The 19,096-nt window shown below is 42.0% G+C and overlaps 1 protein-coding gene across 1 annotated transcript in view; it reads left to right on the top strand.

The window, feature by feature from the left end:
- trub1 (TruB pseudouridine (psi) synthase family member 1) overlaps positions 1 to 18,270 on the top strand; it is a 20,781-nt gene extending 2,511 nt beyond the window's left edge. Inside the window, exons 3-8 of the mRNA XM_037690707.1 lie at positions 1,004 to 1,059; positions 5,853 to 5,934; positions 6,043 to 6,115; positions 13,495 to 13,634; positions 13,734 to 13,790; positions 17,684 to 18,270. Of these exons, the coding sequence (XP_037546635.1) occupies positions 1,004 to 1,059; positions 5,853 to 5,934; positions 6,043 to 6,115; positions 13,495 to 13,634; positions 13,734 to 13,790; positions 17,684 to 17,865 (590 nt within the window). The 3' untranslated portion in view covers positions 17,866 to 18,270. The remainder of the gene's footprint in view (positions 1 to 1,003; positions 1,060 to 5,852; positions 5,935 to 6,042; positions 6,116 to 13,494; positions 13,635 to 13,733; positions 13,791 to 17,683) is intronic.
- The last annotated feature ends 826 nt before the right edge of the window (positions 18,271 to 19,096 follow it).

Raw genomic sequence — 19,096 nt, forward strand, 5'->3', positions numbered from 1 at the left:
CTTTTCATGTTCGTACTTTTCATGTTCATACTTTTCATGTTCGTACTTTTCATGTTTATTCTTTTCATGTTCGTACTTTTCATGTTTATACTTTTCATGTTTATACTTTTCATGTTTATTCTTTTCATGTTCGTACTTTTCATGTTTATACTTTTCATGTTCGTACTTTTCATGCTCGTACTTTTCATGCTCGTACTTTTCATGCTCGTACTTTTCATGCTCGTACTTTTCATGCTCGTTCTCTTCATGCTCGTTCTCTTCATGTTTGTTCTCTTCATGTTTGTTCTTTTCATGTTTGTTCTTTTCATGTTTGTTCTTTTCAGTTGGCCAACATTTCTAAAAATAATTTTTTTTAATTGGTCTTTAGTGGTGCACCGATAAATCGGCCCTGATTTCCTTAATTTAGGGATATGGGAAATTGGCCAGTCTGTTAAAGCCATCAGTTTGCATGAGAAATCGATTTTACTGATTTTGTTGTTTGTTTTAACAATTGTCTGAACTTCATTTATATTTTAGAAACACTACCTCGTGACCAGTTAAAACAATTTTGTATTGTTTCTAGGATATTGTTCAAGTGTATGTTTTCCAATAAAATAATATTGGAAAATTGAAGGTGCATTAGTGTCGCTTATAAAACAAAATCACTACCAGCCAAAATCTGAATTAGCAGGTCAGACTTTTTAGAAATCGGTGATCGGCCAGAAAACTGCAATCGGTGCAGCCCTAGTTTTAAGTAATATTCAAACTTTCTGAGATAGTTAATTTTGGGTTTTCATTAGTTGTCAGTTATAATCATCAACATTAAAAGAAATACACATTTGAAATATATCAGTCTGTGTGTAATGAATGAATATAATCTACAAGTTTCACTTTTTGAATGGAATTACTGAAATAAATCAACTTTTTCATGATATTATAATTTGATGACCAGCACCTGTATTGATTCAATTGTTCATCTTTTTGGAAAATCAAAACTACAAATGTAACGGTGACTTTGTTTCAGTTGTCGGTGTTGGAAATGGAACTAAAATGCTCAGCAAAATGTTGGCTGGGTCAAAGGTGAGTTTGATAGGACTTTAAACAGAGATATGACCTCTAATACTACAGCTATTTATGTTAAAGCCATCAGTTTGTTTATTCATTTGAATATTTTCATTCACCTGCTTTCAAATTGGTTAAAAATGTTTATGTATTGTTTGTACCCCTTTCATTATTGCATTATAATTTATTGCACTTCTTTTACGGCCTAAAAAATCTAATTTCAAGAAATTAAAGTTGGGTGTTTGGGGTGTCTTTAATGCGCACAACATATTTGTAATTCAAAGATCTCAAATAGTTTTGTTTAGAGAAAAACAAAAGCACCTGATGAATGTGTGTTTTCTTGGATTCTGTTACTTTTTTACATTTGTGGTATACCTCGAAGGGAAAGTTTATTGCATGTTCCCATACAACAACAAAACTTTGTGTCTGTATCACACTTTAGATGATACACCCAAGCAGAGCAGTGGACAGCCTAGTGATCAGTTAGGGGACAGGTGTCTTGCTTAAGGACAGCACAAAATATGAGCACAGGATTCTTTGTTGGATCCAGGTCTGGACTTTGACTGAACCCTTCCAGAACATTTAACTGGTTCTTTTTGAACTTGTGGCGTGTTGAGCAGAGTTTTTAGGCTCATTGTCCTGCTGGAAGGTCCCTGTCTCTGTCCCACTTTCAAATCTTCAGAAATCTCCAAACAGGTTTCCCATCAGGGTGGCTCAGTTGGTAGAGCTGTTGCCTCTCAGAGAGAAGGTTGTCGGATTGAATCCCAGCCGGGGGCCCTTCTGGGTGGAGTTTGCACGTTTTTTTCGTGGGTTTCCTCCCACAGATTAAAAACATTCAGGCGAGGCTGATTGGTAACTCTAAATTGTTCCTAGGTGAGAGAATGAATGTTTGTCTCGTTTGTCTCTGTGTCCCTGTGGTGGACTGGAGACCTGTCCACCCCCTCTTCTCTCGCACAGTGACTGCTGGACATGAGCACCAGTGACCCATGTGACCTGAAAAGGAAGAAGTGGGTAAAGATGATGGATGGATGGTTCCCCCCCAATAATTCTCAGTATTTTGCTCCATCCATCTTTCCTTAAACTGCAACCAGTTTCCCAGTCTCTGCTCCCACCACCATGTTTCACTACACCAGTGCTTCTCATTTATTTTCTGTTACGCCCCCCCACTAGGAACATGTAAACACCCCCCCCCCCCCAAACTCTCTGCTGCGACTGTAAATAGTATAATTTGTCTATAAAATTGTTATAAATACAACTCTGCAAAACATTGTGTCCTTATTAACATTAAAGAAAATAATTGATCAGCTTACAATAAAGAATAACTTTATTAACATTGTTTTTTAGTCTGTAACAGAAACTAATTAAAGTGCATCAATTTGCCTGAAAAAAAAACATCATTTTTTAAACTAAACATTTTTGACCATTTGATACTGAAAAATAAAATTAAATATAATCAATAAATAATAATAAATTCAAATTGATCTGCAACATTTTAACTCTGTGTTATATAAAACACTTTGACCTAAAAAAAGAATAAAATACAAACTGGATTCCAAAAAAGTTGGGACACTAAACAAATTGTGAATAAAAACTGAATACAATGATGTGGAGATGGCAAATGTCAATATTTTATTCATAATATAACATAGATGACAGATCAAAAGTTGAATCTGAGTAAATATAACATTTTAAAGGAAAAATATGTTGATTCAAAATTTCACAGTGTCAACAAATCCCAAAAAAGTTGGGACAAGTAGCAATAAGTGGCTGGAAAAAGGAAATTGAGCATATAACGAACAGCTGGAAGACCAATTAACACTAATTAGGTCAATTGACAACATGACTGGGTATAAAAAGAGCTTCTCAGAGTGTCAGTGTCTCTCAGAAGCCAAGATGGTAAGAGGATCACCAATTCCACCATTGTTGCGCAGAAAGATAGTGCAGCAATACCAGAATGGTGTTACCCAGCGTAAAATAGCAAAGACTTTTAAGTTATCATCATCAACCGTGCATAACATCATCAAAAGATTCAGAGAATCTGGAACAATCGCTGTGCGTAAGGGTCAAGGCCGTAAAACTCTACTGGATGCTCGTGATCTCCGGGCCCTTAAACGTCACTGCACCTCAAACAGGAATGCCACTGTCAAGGAAATAACAGAATGGGCTCAGGAATACTTCCAGAAAGCGTTGTCAGTGAACACAATCCACCGTGCCATCCGCCGTTGCCAGCTGAAACTCTACAGTGCAAAGAAGCCATTTCTAAACAAGCTCCACAAGCTCAGACGTTTGCACTGGGCCAGGTGTCATTTAAAATGGAGTGTGGCAAAATGGAAGACTGTTCTGTGGTCAGATGAGTCACGATTTGAAGTTCTTTGTGGAACACTGGGACGCCATGTCATCCGGACCAGAGAGGACAAGGATAGCCCAAGTTGTTATCAACGCTCCGTTCAGAAGCCTGCATCACTGATGGTATGGGGTTGCATGAGCGCTTGTGGCATGGGCAGCTTGCATGTCTGGAAAGGCACCATTAATGCAGAGAACTATGTTCAGGTTCTAGAACAACATATGCTCCCATCTAGACGTCATCTCTTTCAGGGAAGACCCTGCGTTTTTCAACACGATAATGCCAGACCACATTCTGCAGCAATCACAACATCATGGCTACGTAGGAGAAGGATCCGGGTACTGAAATGTCCAGCCTGCAGTCCAGATCTTTCACCTATAAAGAACATTTGGTGCATCATAAAGAGGAAGGTGTGACAAAGAAGGCCCAAGACGATTGAACAGTTAGAGGCCTGTATTAGACATGAATGGGAGAGCATTCCTATTTCTAAACTGGAGAAACTGGTCTCCTCTGTCCCCAGACGTCTGTTGAGTGTTGTAAGAAGAAGGGGGGATGCCACACAGTGGTAAAAATGGACTTGGCCAACTTTTTTGGGATTTGTTGACGCCATGAAATTTGGAAACAACAGATTTTTCCCTTAAAATGATGCATTCTCTCAGTTTAAACTTTTGATCTGTGATTTGTGTTCTATTCTGAATAAAATGTTAGATGTTGGCACCTCCACATCATTACATTCAGTTTTTATTCACAAAGTGGTTAGTGTCCAAACTTTTTAGGAATCCAGTTTGTATTTTGTGCTAATTTATTCATTGTTTTAATCAAAATGAGGAAGTCGGGATCATTGAGCCCACTCGTTGATAAAACTAAAACATTTTGTCAACGTGAAAGAGGAAGGAGGGGGCAGGTGTCGCTCTCGCTTTGAGTTTACTCTTCGTTGCATGCGAGCTGTGGGTGACGTCCAGAACGCATGTGCGTAAAATGCATGCAGTGGAGGTGTCTTGAGTTATTTTTTTATCATTTCCACAGCAGAGGGGAGCGACACGGTTCTTTCATGGCTCCCAAAACGACAAGGCAGCCATATTTCTTCATAACTTTATTATTAGTAAGACGGAGAGATACGAGCAAACAGCTGCCGGAATGCACGTGACAAAATGAGAGCGGTGCAAGAAAATCAAAAAACTCTCTGCGACAAAAAAAAGCATGATCCCTGGGTCACATGCGCCACACCCCGGCATTGCCCCGGGCCCCCCCAGGGGGGTGCGCCCCACTATGTATTTGCACTGCTCCTAATACTCTGCTCAGCCCGCCACGGAAAGAACCCTTTTGCACTAATACTTTAGCTAGTACTTTTAGCTGTTTTGAGGCTGATTCTGGACCTTGTTTGGTCCCTGCTTAAAAACTAATGACAACATCGTGTTTAATTCTGAAGTCCAGGCGTTTTTTGTGTTTGGTGACTGACGACAAAATTCAAGCGAGCGGAGGATCATACAAGCTGCCGACCCGTTGAAGCACGCGAGGCCGGACCCCGAGTCCCGGCCTCGCGTGCTCACAAAGGCCGGATTCCGAGCCCTGGCAGGCGGGAAGTTTTTTTTTTTACTTTTTATGTATAAAAATGTATTTTTTTATCAGTGAAGATTAAAAATAAATAAACGGTGCTGGCTTTATCATGAAATGCTGTTTTCACTTTGACTTTATTAAATAATCTGTTAATTAAAGTTAACTCAGATGAAAAATCATAAAAAGACTAAATTATTGGATCTCAGGAATAATTCCCTCAAACATGTTTAAAGAAGAGACTTTGGTTCAACTTTATTCTAACCCACAGATGAACAAATCACAAAACAAGAATTACACTTTAAAGCTTTAAATCAAAGCTAAAAATAATCTATGCAAGAAAAAATAATCTGTATACAAGAAACAAAACTACAATGAGCACAAATAGATCAAATGATGAAGAAAAATGTAGAATTTTAAATAAATGTTTTGTAGAATCTGGTTCATCAGATTTAATTCAGTTCAGGTTATTTATACAGCGCCAAGTCACAACAGAAGTCGTGTCAGGCTCTGAACAGAAATATTCAAAGATAAAAATAATAAACGCTTTTTATCTGAGGAGCAGACTGCTTTGAGTTTAACTCATCACAGAACTCTCATTAGCAGGACTTGGATTCTGGACACGCCTCCAGAATCCGTCCTAAAGTGCAGGTGCAAATCCAGGCTGAGCTGAGCAGGGCTGTGCAGAGTTGGGGCTCATTAGGAGCAGTGCAAATAAGCCGTTTGAGAAGGACTGCACTACAGTGTTGTCAGCGTAACAGCTGGTAGACCGTCAGACCTGGTGGTGTCTGCAATCTTCCAGTGTAGCAGTATTAGCCTCCTGCCTATGAGTTGTGAACGCTCTTCTATGTAGTCATGAAAATATTAAATCTGTCGTTAAATCTGTAATCCTGATATGTTTTTTGTTTTCTAGAAATATGTTGCTGTAGGAGAACTGGGAACAGCTACAGACACTCTAGATGCCACAGGGTCAGTGATTTTAGAGAAAGGCTTTGGTAAGCAAAGATTTACTCTTTTCACCGTTCTTTATACAGCAGTGCCAACTGTTCATCTACATTTTAACATTAATTTATTAATTTCCCTCCTTCCCTGCTCAACCTAAGAACACATAACCAGGCTAGACATGGAGGACAAACTGAAATCTTTTACTGGTGAAATCATGCAGGTTCCTCCACTGTGAGTAAGAGTTTCTAAAGATAAATAATCTTTTTCAAAATAATACACAAACAGTAAATTCAGCAAGTATTCAGACTCCCTTTACATTTTACGCAGTTTGGTTATGCTGCTGCTTGCAATTGTTTATATATCGGCATTCAGTACCTCATTATGACAAAGCAAAAACCAAATTTTACACAATTTTACAAAGCTAATTAAAAAAATCATTTTCCTTCTAAGTATTCAAAGCTTTTGCTACAATAGTTGCTTTTTAGGTTTGGGGGAGTGGTGGCGCAGTGGCTAGAGAAGGCGAGTCTGTGATCGGAAGATTGCCAGTTCAACTCCCCGGACCGACATCATCAAAATGTGGCTGGGAAAGGTGAAACACCCACACCTTCCTCCACACTCATTTGTCCCACTCTGGGCCTTTGAGCAAGGCCCTTAACCCCCACTGTCTGCTCCCCCAGGCACCCTAGATGGGAGCTTTCTGCTCCACACAGAGGGCTGTGGTAGGAAGAATGTGGAAAGTTCCATTCATTTTCAAAGAGGAAAGCATGGCTGAAAAAGCTAAATAATATATATGATAAATGTAAACGGACTGTACTTATATAGCACCTTTCTATCTTATTTCAAGATACTCAAAGCTCTTTACAACAATCTGTGCCTCATTTACCCATTCATACAGCTCTATACTAGATCTCTACAAAGATAGTTGAACAAATCATTCTAAAGAGACTAATCAGTGCTTTTAGATCACATTCATACACTGATGGGACACACATCAGAGGCTATGAGGGGTTCAGTGTCTTGCCCAGGGGCACTTCGACATGTGACTGCTGGTGGATTTGAACCTCCAACTCTCGCATTGGAGGACGACTGCTTTAACCACTCAGCCACAGCCGCCCTATATATATTTTTTAAATTTCTAAATCACCAAAAGTCACAACAGGAAAGTGCTGAATGAGCTGAACATGTTTAAATGTGAATTAATGGAATAGTGTTTCCCCTACCATGCGTGGTGCACCACCCTATGAACAGAACCTAGTGCTCCACCTACCGAACCGAACTGCACCCATTCCATCCTTATCAGAACTCTTACAGTGTCCTTGAGTGCATCCTTGGACATTGCTCACCGCTCTCATCGTCCCTCCCATCTGCTGAATGTCTACGCCACTATGTGCTTGTATGTGCAAGGTGTTGTTTTAATATTAGTTTTTCTTCTCAGCCAAGAAGAAAAAGTTTAATAGGAATTTTTTTGCCTCCCTCCATGTGTCCAGTTTCACTAGTTTTTGTCTGTCTAAACATATCTCACTTGTAAATGAGTCTTCGAGGCTCAATGTGATTTATCTGTCTAAATAAAGATTGAATGAATGAATGAATCTCCAAGTGTGCTGATGATGTCATCACCACCAGGACAGTAACCTGTTATCCGAATCAGAAACCCTGGCTGAATGCTGAGGTGAGAGCTCTGCTGAAAGCTAGGGATGCTGCGTTCAAGACAGTGGAGGCATCAACACTCCGAGAGGCGAGAAAAAGACTGACTACAGGCATTGCAAGGGCCAAAGCCACATACGCCCAGAAAATTCTGGGTCACTTCATCACCAAGGACCCCCAGCGCATGTGAAAAGGCATCAAGTGCATTATGAACTACAACATCAGGGATGTACAATGCCCAAGGGAACCTTCATTGCCAGATGCACTCAATAAGTTATATGCTCGCATTGAGGATCCTAACAACTCCACCCCCCCAGCACCAGACTTATACCACCACCCAGTGACACGCCCATCTGTGTGACCACTGCAGATGTGAGGAAGAACCTTCAGGGAATCAACCCCCATAAGGCTGCAGGCCCCAACAACATCCTAGGATGGTTACTGAAGGACTGCACACACCAGCTGTCTGAGGTGTTGATGGACATTTTCAACACCTCACTGTAAATGGCATTTGTCACCACCTGCTTTAAATCCACCACTATTGTCCCTGTATCCAATTGCTTCACAGTGACAGCCCTGAATGACTACCGACTTATAGCCTTAAAATCAGTAGTCATGAAGTGCTTCGAGAGACTGGTCATGGCATACCAAGGACTCCATCTATGTCGTTGTGGACCCACATCAGTACACCTACAGAAGGAACTGCTCCACTGCTGACGCCATCTCATCGGTGGTCCACACAGCGTTGTGACAGCCCTCACCCACCTGGAGAGCAGAAATTCTTACATCTGTCTGCTCTTTCTGGATTTCTCCTCGGCCTTCAACACCATCATCCCACAGACCCTGTATCAGAAGCTCTCCTTTCTTGGACCGAGTCCCATACTGGGGAACGGGATTCTGGACTTCCTGACCAACAGACCTTAGACTGTCAGGATCCACAACGTTGTCTCCTCCATCACTCGCAGCATTGGCTTGCCCCAGGGCTGTGTGCTGAGCCCCTTCCTGTTCACTATGCTGACATATGACTGCTTGGCTAGACACCACAGCTGTCATATAGTGAAGTTTGTGGACAACACAGAAGTAGTGGGGCACATCACGAACAATTATGAGTCCAAATACAGAGAGGAGATGGAACACCTGGTGCAGTGGTGCAGAGACAATAATCTCTGCATCATTGTGAAGAAGGCCAAGGAGATGGTGGTGGATTTCAGAAGGGACAAGGATTCTCTTCATTCCCTACACAATGGAGGAACAGCTGTGGAGGTGGTCTCCTGCTACATTTGCCTGGGGATGCATATATCCAGTGACTTCACCTGGAGAGCCAACACTTTCTGTCTGGTCAAGAAGGCCCACCAGCATCTCTACTTCCTCAGGAAGCTGTGGAGAGCTGGACTTGGGAGCTCTGTCCTGAGGAGCTTCTATCGCTGTGTGGTGGAAAGTGTTCTCTGCACCTGCATCACCATGTGGCATGGCAGACTCCACTCATCCTGCACGCAGTCTGTTCCAGCCCCTCCCCTCAAGCAGGCAACTGAGGAGCATTTGGAGCAAGACCACCAGCCTCAGAAACAGTTTCTTCCCTGCAGCTGTCAGACTGCTGAACTCGAGCTTTACTTAATTCAGCTTCATCTTACTTTTTACTTTATTTTAATTGTATATATATATCTATATATACAGTGAAGAAAATACCCTGTGACTTTGCAAGTTCTCCCACTTAGGTGCATGTCCACTGTGAGAGACAGAATCTAAAAAAAATTTTTTTTAAATCCAGAAATCAAAATGTATGATTTTTAAAAAAAATAATTTATTTGTGTGTTACTGCTGCAAATAAGTATTTGAACACCTGTGAAATCAATGTTAATATTTGGTACAGTATCTTTGTTTGCAGTTACAGAGGTCAAAGGTTTCCTTTAGTTTTTCACCAGGTTCACTGCAGCAGAGATTTTGGTCCATTCCTCCACAGATCTTCTCTAGATCAGCAGGTTTCTGGGCTGTCGCTGAAAAACACTGAGTTTGAGCTCCCTCCAAAGATTTTCTATAGGGTTTAGGTCTGGAGACTAGCTATGCCACTCCAGAACCTTGATCTGCTTCTTACAGAGCTACTCCTTGGTTCTCCTGGCTGGGTGCTTCGGGTCATTGTCATGTTGGAAGACCCAGCCACGACCCATCTTCAATGATCTAACTGAGGGAAGGAGGTTGTTCCCCAAAATCTCTCAATCCATGGCCCCGGTCATCCTCTCCTTAATACAGTATAGTCGTCCTGTCTCATGTGCAGAAAAACACCCCCATAGCATGATGCTTCCACCCCCATGCTTCACAGTAGGGATGGTGTTTTGGGGATGTTACTCATCATTCTTCGTCCTCCAAACACGGCGAGTAGAATTAAGACCAAAAAGTTCTATTTTGGTCTCATCTGACCTCATAACTTTCTCCCATGACTGCTCTGGATCATCCAAATGGTCATGGTCAAACTTAAGACGGACCTTGACGTGTGCTGATTTAAGCAGGGGAACCTTCCGTGCCATGCGTGATTTTAAACTATGACGTCTTGGTGTATTACTCATAGTAACCATGGAAACAGTGGTGCCAGCTCTTCAGGTCATGGACCAGCTCCTCCCATGTAGTTCTGGGCTGATTCCTCACCTTTAGGATCACTGATAGTCCACGAGTTGAGATCTTTCATGGAGCCCCACTTCGAGGGAGATTGACAGTCATGTTTAACTTCTTCCATTTTCTAATATTGTATTAAGAATATTCTAATATTCTATTGCGCCGCTCAAGGTGGCTGCATGTTGTAGCAGCTCTGTTACTTTCATTCTGAGATTTTGTTTTTGGAAACTTTAATTCCTCTTTTTCTGGATGTAAATCATATTTTTTGGATGATTGTTTCCTCTGGTATCAGATGCTGTGCAGCTGGAAGGATTTTTACTGAAACTTTTTTTAGTTTTGGACATTTGTTATGATGCGTAGCCATGGCAACAAGGCAGTTTTCTACAACAACAGCAGCTGATTAACATCTCAAAAGCTCAAATAATATCTCAACTATGGCCCCAACTCTCAAATGAGTTGAAAAGGATGTTCTATGGACGCATTCTCATCTACCTGCCAGCTGTGCCTGACCACTGAGATCCTGGAACTAGCAGGAAACATGGCTCACGACAGCAGAAGAACAGGATCATCCCTCAGCACCTACAGTTGGCTGTCCACAGCTATGAGGAGCTCGGCAGACTGCTGGGAGGAGTGGCCATCGCTCTGGGAGGAGTTCTGCCCGCCATTCAAGCGGTCCTACAGTCCAGGGGAACCAAGAGGCCAGCCGAGTCTGGGTGGACGAATTGGACGGCATCTGCAGCCAGTTTCTTAGGATCCACTGTGGGATGGACCTTTACAAGAGATCCTTCCTGTCTACAGCATCAGCATCTATGACATCTCTTAATTAAATGAGGATAACAAGTTACAACAACAAAATAATTTCCCTCTGGGATTAATAAAGTATTTTTGAATTGAATTGAATTGAATTGAATAATTGCTCCAACTGTTGATTTTTTTTCACCAAGCTGCTTGGCAGTTGCCCCGTAACCCTTTCCAGCCTTGTGGAGGTCTACAATTTTGTCTCTGGTGTCTTTGGACAGCTCTTTGGTCTTATCCATGTTAGTAGTTGGAGTCTTACTGATTGTGTGGGGTGGACCGGTGTCTTTATGCAGCTAACGACCTCAAACAGCTGCTTCTAATTTAGAATAATAAGTGGAGTGGAGGTGGACTTTTTAGAGGTGGACTAACAGGTCTTTGAGGGCCAGAACTGTTGCTGATTGGCAGCTGTTCAAATACTTATTTGCAGCAGTAAAACACAAATAAATTGTTTAAAAATCTTACATTGTGATTTCCAGATTTTATTTATTTTTTAGATTTTCTCTCATAGTGGACATGGACCTAAGATGAAAATTTTAGACCCCTCCATGATTTCTAAGTGGGAGAACTTGCAAAGTCGCAGGGTATTTTCCTCGCATATATATAAATATATATATATATATATATATATATATATATATATATACTTTTGTATTTATTTACTTGTTAATTGTTAGACTTTTTGATCTGGGACCTGAGTCCGAATTTCATACCATAAACATGCAAATGTTAGCTGGTATGACAGTAAAAAATTCCTTGAATCAATAAACCTACAGATGAAAAACATATCTCAGTAGTGGGACACTATTATTTTAAAAACGGGTCTGAATTTGATTTCATTTCTAAAGCGTGCTCCAGCAGATTAAATCAAAGGTGTGGGGGTAGATAAAGGTTGGGCACAAAATGAGCTGAGTTGGAAAAAAATTCATTCAAATAAACTAACCACACAAAACATGACCTTATGCCATGCTGGTTGCAAACAATTCAGTGGGACAGCAACTAAAAAAATTGGCTCAGCTTGACAAGTTGGGGACAATTTGTGGTCCCCAACTTGTCTCTCAACAGACGCAACCCAGTCAGATATGACCTTAAGTTCAAGAAGGATACTGGATACAGGCATGTTGGTGGCAGCATCATATTGTGGAGTGCTTTTCAGCATCCGGATCTGGGCGAATCGGTCAGAACCTCCACCTGGATGGAAGGTTCACCTTCCAACACAACAGTGACCCAAAACATGTGGAGAAGACTAGAGCCCGACCGAAATGGAAATTTTAGCCAATCACGATACCAATTTTGGGCGGGAACAGCGATACTGCCGATAACAGATAAAATGGCTGGAATTTTTTTTGCTTTGTCTGCCCTCAAGAATCTAAGAGAACAGCGAGTGGAGCGGGGCTTGTTAATTTAGCACAGCTGTTAGCAACCATGAAGCTAAGCTAATCAGATCCATACTAAACTCGTCCTACACTAGGTTTACAAGTGGTGCACTGGTCATAAAAACAGTCTTCCTAATGTGCTTTCACATTTTTTATCCTCCACTATTCACCATAAAGTTATCAAGTGTGTTAAAAAAATATAAATTAAACAAAGAAACACCCTTCTCTGTTCATTTTTAAACAGTCATGTAAGACCTAATTAGTATTGATCGCAGCAGTGTTTATTTTTCGTTTGAGCGAAGTAAAGATTTCAGATGATTCCTTTCATTGAGGACGACAAAGATAATGTTGCTAACACTGAATGTCCTCACAAACTGGCAGCTCAATCCAACAAGACTCATTATAACTACTGACAGTGGAGCTAATGTCATGAAGGCGGTGCATCTGAACACTAAAGTTAGCCTGCCAACTTGAGAGGCACATTCTGACGTAATCCAACAAGCTGGTTGGAGAGTTGAAGAGTGTAATTTTTTTTTCAATTTTATAAATTTTTTTAATTTTACAGATCAGTTCAATTAAACTTACCATGCTCTGTTCACCAAAATACACTACACACAGTATGCCTCCCTTTTTCATGTGTGCTGAATGTCAAACATGAAACTTAACATGACTTGAAAGTAGTCTTCATGCGCCCTCTGCTGGATACATTCTTACAATTACGGCTAGTTACCAGAATTTTAGGGGTGAAAATTAAGTGTTTATATATAATGGGCATAATGGGACAATTATCACCGATACTATAAGTCCCCAAACATCTAACAGCCTGAAATAATGGCCCTATCGATATATCGCACATTTAACAGTAGTGGCTTAGGAACCACTTTGTTAATGCCTTAAAACAGCCCAGCCAGAGTTAGAGTTGAAATCAAATTAAATGTGATATTTAAGGAATTTATTTAAAGAAATTTACCAAAAGAATTTACTTCATCATTTTGTTGTACTGAGTAGTGAAGATTACTAAGAAAATTTAACGTAAAAAATAGTAGCATCAAGCTGCAACATAAAGTGAAGGGGGTATGACTACTTTCTAACGTTAACTACCGTACTTATGAAAACATAAACTGTTGGCTTCAAAGAGCAAAGCCCATCTCCTACGTAAGGTGATGTTTTACTGTGTTTGCTTTTTAGCTACTCTGCACTGAAAAAAGACGGTCAGCGCCTCTCTGTCTTGTTAAAGCAAGGTCACAAGGTTGAGGCCAAGCCTGCAAGGCCTGTTACTGTGTACAGCCTGACCCTGCAGGAGTTCAGATCTCCTCTCTTCACTCTGGGTCAGCACATGTTGATCACTCTGCCTTTCTTAGTTTCTCGAAGCAGCATTTTGGATGAAATTTCTGTCCTTTCTTATTTTATTTTCATTTATGCAACAGATATTGAGTGTGGCGGTGGATTTTATGTCAGAAGTTTGGTGGATGACCTGGGAAAAGGTAAAACTACATTCTCCTTTTCATTAAAATGTCACTTGTTGATGTTTGCTGTAGAACTCAGTTCAGCTGTGGTACGAGTTAAAGGAGAAATTCAGATCTTTAGAAGTTATTAAAGTTCTTAACAGTGTTTGAAGTGAAGAGGTGGATTGTAGTTATTCTCAGACCCCTACTCCACACACATTAACCCCACTTGTTATGATTTGTGACATACAGTAAGATCAAAATATCCTGATGCATGCTCAATAATCCAGGAAAAAAAATCTAAAAACGTTAAATCTGGTCCTCTGGACATTCAAAAAACAAAACAAAGCAAAACAACAAAAAAATATAAAAACGTTTCGTCTCTCATCCTGAGGACTTCCTCAGTCTGAGGTGCTGTTTTCAGCTCAGTCTCTTAAATAGCACCTTCTTAGAGTGGATCAACCAGTTTTGCTGCTGACAACCAAAACCAGCTGATCACATGCTCAAGAAGGACCATCAGCCTAACAATGGATCATTAGCACCTGATGGCTGTTTACTGTTCACAGAGGGCTGAGTGATACTAGCAATCACAGCATTGTAAGAGGGGGACAGTTGAACCCAGAGGCTCCACCCCTGTTTAATGATGGACGGTTTCTTTTCACAAAGATGGCCTCCTTTACTCCTCTCTCAAACCATTGTTCCTCTCTGTCCAGGATGTGAACATCTTCATCCTTGAAAGAGTGACCGCTGGCCTGGAGATGAGTGTAGACCTCAGAGTCCTGGCCTGATGATGTTGATCTTCTGTGCTGGTCCATCCTTTTGGCCAGTGGCTGTTTAGTTTCCCCGATGTAAGACTGTTCACCCTCCTGACACTGAACAGCATACACAACATTACTCTGTTTGTGCCGGGGGACTGGATCTTTGGGATGAACCAGTCTTTAATGTATTTTGGGGTTTAAAAGCCACTGGGACGTTATGTTTAGAAAATAAACGTCTCAGTTTCTCTGATACTCCCTCAGCATATGGAATGACCACTGGTCTGGGTCTGGGTTCCTCCTTTTCACCTGATGGCTGACTGGAGTCCTGTTTGGGTTTCTTCTCTGCTTTCAGGAAGGCCCAGTTAGGATATCCACATTGCTCTAGAGCCTGTTTTGTGTGGGATTTCTCCTTCTGCCTGGCTCCTGAGCTAGTGGGGACGCTGTCTGCTCTGTGGTACAGAGTCCTGATGACTCCTAACTTGTGCTCCAAAGGGTGATGGGGGTCAAACTGCAAATACTGGTCTGAGTGGGCGGGTTTGCGGATGAATTTCCACTAAGATGGCGCCCGTGTACATGGCTTGCAAGCCACCTCTGCTGATGGTGTTCGGATTATTTGTTTTGTTCGTTTTTCATCTGGGACATAAACTCGCTGCTGGTTTATGACCGACAACAGCTTCTGGATCTTCGTTTTTCTGCCGCCGATGTCGCTTATTTGGATCATTATGAGCGTTCCGCTGGACCCCCCCCCCTTACCCCGCTGCTGGCAGACGTGCATGTTTACCTTCGCTGTGCTCCTCACCTCCCTGCCCGGAGATATCGTTCCAGACTCCGGGGAAAACGTGCTGGGCAGCTGGTAAAGCTGAAAGCCCTGCGCGCTGCATCTTCCTCTTCAGCTGGTGGTCATGGTTTCCATCGCCAGCTTCCCGCGTGCCCGGACCAGGTAAACAACGGGAGTTGTCGGCTGGTGCGGCGCACGGGCCGACCCGGTGGGGCTGTTATTGAAAACCTGCTGCCATTGGCACGCGCTCCCTCCACCACTGCTGAGTTCACTTTGGACAGTATCCAGATGTGTTTGGTCAACGCAAGATCTGTTACCAACAAAACTTTTATCCTCAGGGACTACTTTCAAGAGCATGATCTGGACTTTCTCTGCATCACAGAGACTTGGATGTCTCCGGGTGAGCCCAGCGCCTTGACGGAATTATTGCCACCGAACTGTCTGTATTTTAACGCCCTGCAGCCATCAGGCCGGTGCGGTGGTGGATTATTAACAATATTCAAATCAACTTTTGACTGTAAACAACTGCCCATCCCAGTTTCCCGCGCCAGCTTTGAGCTGAGCGTCTTTGAACTCGGCCATTCACCTCAGACTTTATTTGCACTCGTCTACCGCCCACCTCGATCTAAGGATTTCATAAATGAGTTTTCTGACATTTTGGCTGAAATCACACCAAAATATGAGCATGTTTTCATTATTGGGGACTTTAATTTGCATGTGTGCTGTCCTGAGAAGCCCTTGGTTAAGGACTTTTTAGATTTATTGGACTCATTTAATTTAACTCAGCATGTAAACGGTCCCACCCAAGAGCGCGGACATACACTGGACCTTGTTTTAACTCGTGATGTGACTGTTGGTAATCTTGAAATTGGTGATGATGTTTTTTCAGACCACATGCCAGTCCAGTTTGAGTTCACCCTCCTCCATCTAACTCCTAAGCCGTGCGTTCCTGCACGTAGTAGCCGGGCCATTAACCATTTCACTGCCACACGTTTCACAGATGTTTATAACTCTGAAATGATAATTCAGCCCCCGGTGTTTCTCACTACCACTGAGGAGATGACATCCCAGTTCAACTCTGTCTGCTTAAAGACATGTTGCTCTGGTTAAAACTAAAAAAATCAAAACTCAGAGCAGAACCTTGGCTGAATGACATCACCAAGGCCGTTAGGCAGCAGTGCAGGAGCGCGGAGCGAAAGTGGAGGAAAGACAGTCTGCAGGTCTCTTTTCAAATACTTAAAGAGAGTTGGCGTGAGTCACTAATCTGGGAGTGATAATTGACCCTTCCCTGAAACTTAATCATATAAACATGATTGTTAAATCATGTTTCTTCCAACTGAGGCGGCTGTCTAAACTGAAGCCCATATTGTCCAAAAAGAACCTGGAGGCAGTAATACATGCATTCATTACATCTAGGCTTGATTACTGCAATTCACTCCTGTTTCGTATCAGTCAGACCTCCATTGCACGACTACAACTGGTCCAGAATGCAGCAGCCCGATTTTTAACCAGTACAGGCAAAAGAGAGCACATTACACCAGTTTTGGCCTCACTGCACTGGTTACCGGTTCACTTTCGAATCCAGTTCAAAATACTACTGTATGTATACCAATCACTGAACAGTTTTGCCCCCGCCCCCCCTCCCCATCTCTCTGATCTGCTACAACCATATGTCCCACCACCTTCCCTGAGGTCAGCTGCAAACAGATTTCAGTGGGACAGCAACTAAAAAAATGGGCTCAGCTTGACAAGTTGGGACAATTTGTGGTCCCCAACTTGTCTCTCAACAGATGCAACCCAGTCAGATATGACCTTAAGTTCAAGAAGGATACTGGATACAGGCATGTTGGTGGCAGCATCATATTGTGGAGTGCTTTTCAGCATCCGGATCTGGGCGAATCGGTCAGAACCTCCACCTGGATGGAAGGTTCACCTTCCAACACAACAGTGACCCAAAACATGTGGAGAAGACTAGAGCCCGACCGAAATGGAAATTTTAGCCAATCACGATACCAATTTTGGGCGGGAACAGCGATACTGCCGATAACTGATAAAATGGCTGGAATTTTTTTGCTTTGTCTGCCCTCAAGAATCTAAGAAAACAGCGAGTGGAGCGGGGCTTGTTAATTTAGCACAGCTGTTAGCAACCATGAAGCTAAGCTAATCAGATCCATACTAAACTCGTCCTACACTAGGTTTACAAGTGGTGCACTGGTCATAAAAACAGTCTTCCTAATGTGCTTTCACATTTTTTATCCTCCACTATTCACCATAAAGTTATCAAGTGTGTTGTTTAAACTGTTTTACAGAACTCCACTTCTAAAGATCTGAGCTATCCCTTTAACTGAGACTAGTTTTCCTTTCACTCATGTCATATTTCTGCCTGTTTGCTGCAGCTTTGTCATCATGTGCTCATGTGAAGGAGCTGATCAGAACAAAGCAGGGTCCGTTCACCCTGCAGGATCACGTCTTACGAGAGGAGCAGTGGACCCTGGAAAATATCCTTCAGTCTCTGCAGCCCTGCTCAGAAGGAGACCAGATCCTGGACCCTCCAAAACTAGCAGAAACTAACACCTAAGGATGACTGGGACCCTGAAGGAAAGGACCAGGCTTGGGTTGCAGTTTCCTTGATGGTGGAATGACTTGACCTGCTTGACTCGCGCAGTAAAGAGGCTCCTGGATAACGATAGTCATGCAGCTTGTTTGAGTCTCACATCCTTTTTGTGACTGACATACAGTCTCAAGACGAAGCTGTAATAAAATTCATAACCAGGTTTGGAACTCCACCTCAACCTCACTGTCATCCCAGAGCTGCATGAACTGCAACACCGCTTTACTTCTTGTACAAAGAAATACTGTTCTGTTGGATCTTGTTTCTGTTGATTAGTCTCTTTGGGTATTTGTTCTGTTGTGGGGGTGATGCTCAGTGGAAGAGTGGTTGTTTTCAGAGGGCACGTCTGTATTCTTCTTAATAAGTTACAATAAAAAAAGTTTAAAAAAATTGTGCGTGTGTAAATAATGTACTCTATTTGTATACACTCAGCAGCCACTTTAGTAGGTTCACAATTCAATTCTGTTTATTATAGATCCAAGTCACAACAAAGTTGTCTCAGGGCACGGAACAGGAACATTCACGTACATAGAAAAAACAATTAGTAAAGTTCTTTATCTAAGGAGGCCAGACAAGTTGAATCTTCACGTCTCCCATCCTGAGCAAGCACAATGGCAACAGTGGAAAACTCCCTCAGGAGGAAGAAACCTCCAGCAGAACCAGGCTCAGGACAAGCGGCCATCTGCTTTGACCGGCTGGTTGAGAGGACAGGAAGGAGAGACAAACAAAATGTCAGGTTCACATGTACTTTCTATATGGGGAAAGAAAAAACACGTGTAAAAATGGATGCAAACCGGTAGAATAGAGCAAGTAAAGGCAGCAGCATTCATTCAACCTTTATTTCTACAGGTTAATCCCACTGAGCCTCGGACTCATTTACAAGAGAGACCTGGTTTTAACAGAGGGTGATGACAACAGTGGAAAACAATAGACAATCAAAGGATGCATACAAATTGAAAAGTGAAAATAAAATGTTAATTTAAAAACAATAAAAGACAGCTAGGTTGTAAGGCGATGTGGAAAAGTAAAAACGGGAACATGTCTGTCTGCACTGGTTTTTCCCATGAACTTAACAAATGTTTAAAGCCACAGGTCAAGGTTGAGAGCTTCAGATCTTTAAGTGAAGCACAGTGAAGATATGTGGTCAATTTGTCCTCCAGCAGTCTTAAGCCTATAGCAGCATATCTAAGGAATTGCT

This window comes from Nematolebias whitei, chromosome 17, assembly GCF_014905685.2.
Source record: "Nematolebias whitei isolate Nwh7 chromosome 17, NemWhi1, whole genome shotgun sequence".
Taxonomy (NCBI): Eukaryota; Metazoa; Chordata; class Actinopteri; order Cyprinodontiformes; family Rivulidae; genus Nematolebias; species Nematolebias whitei.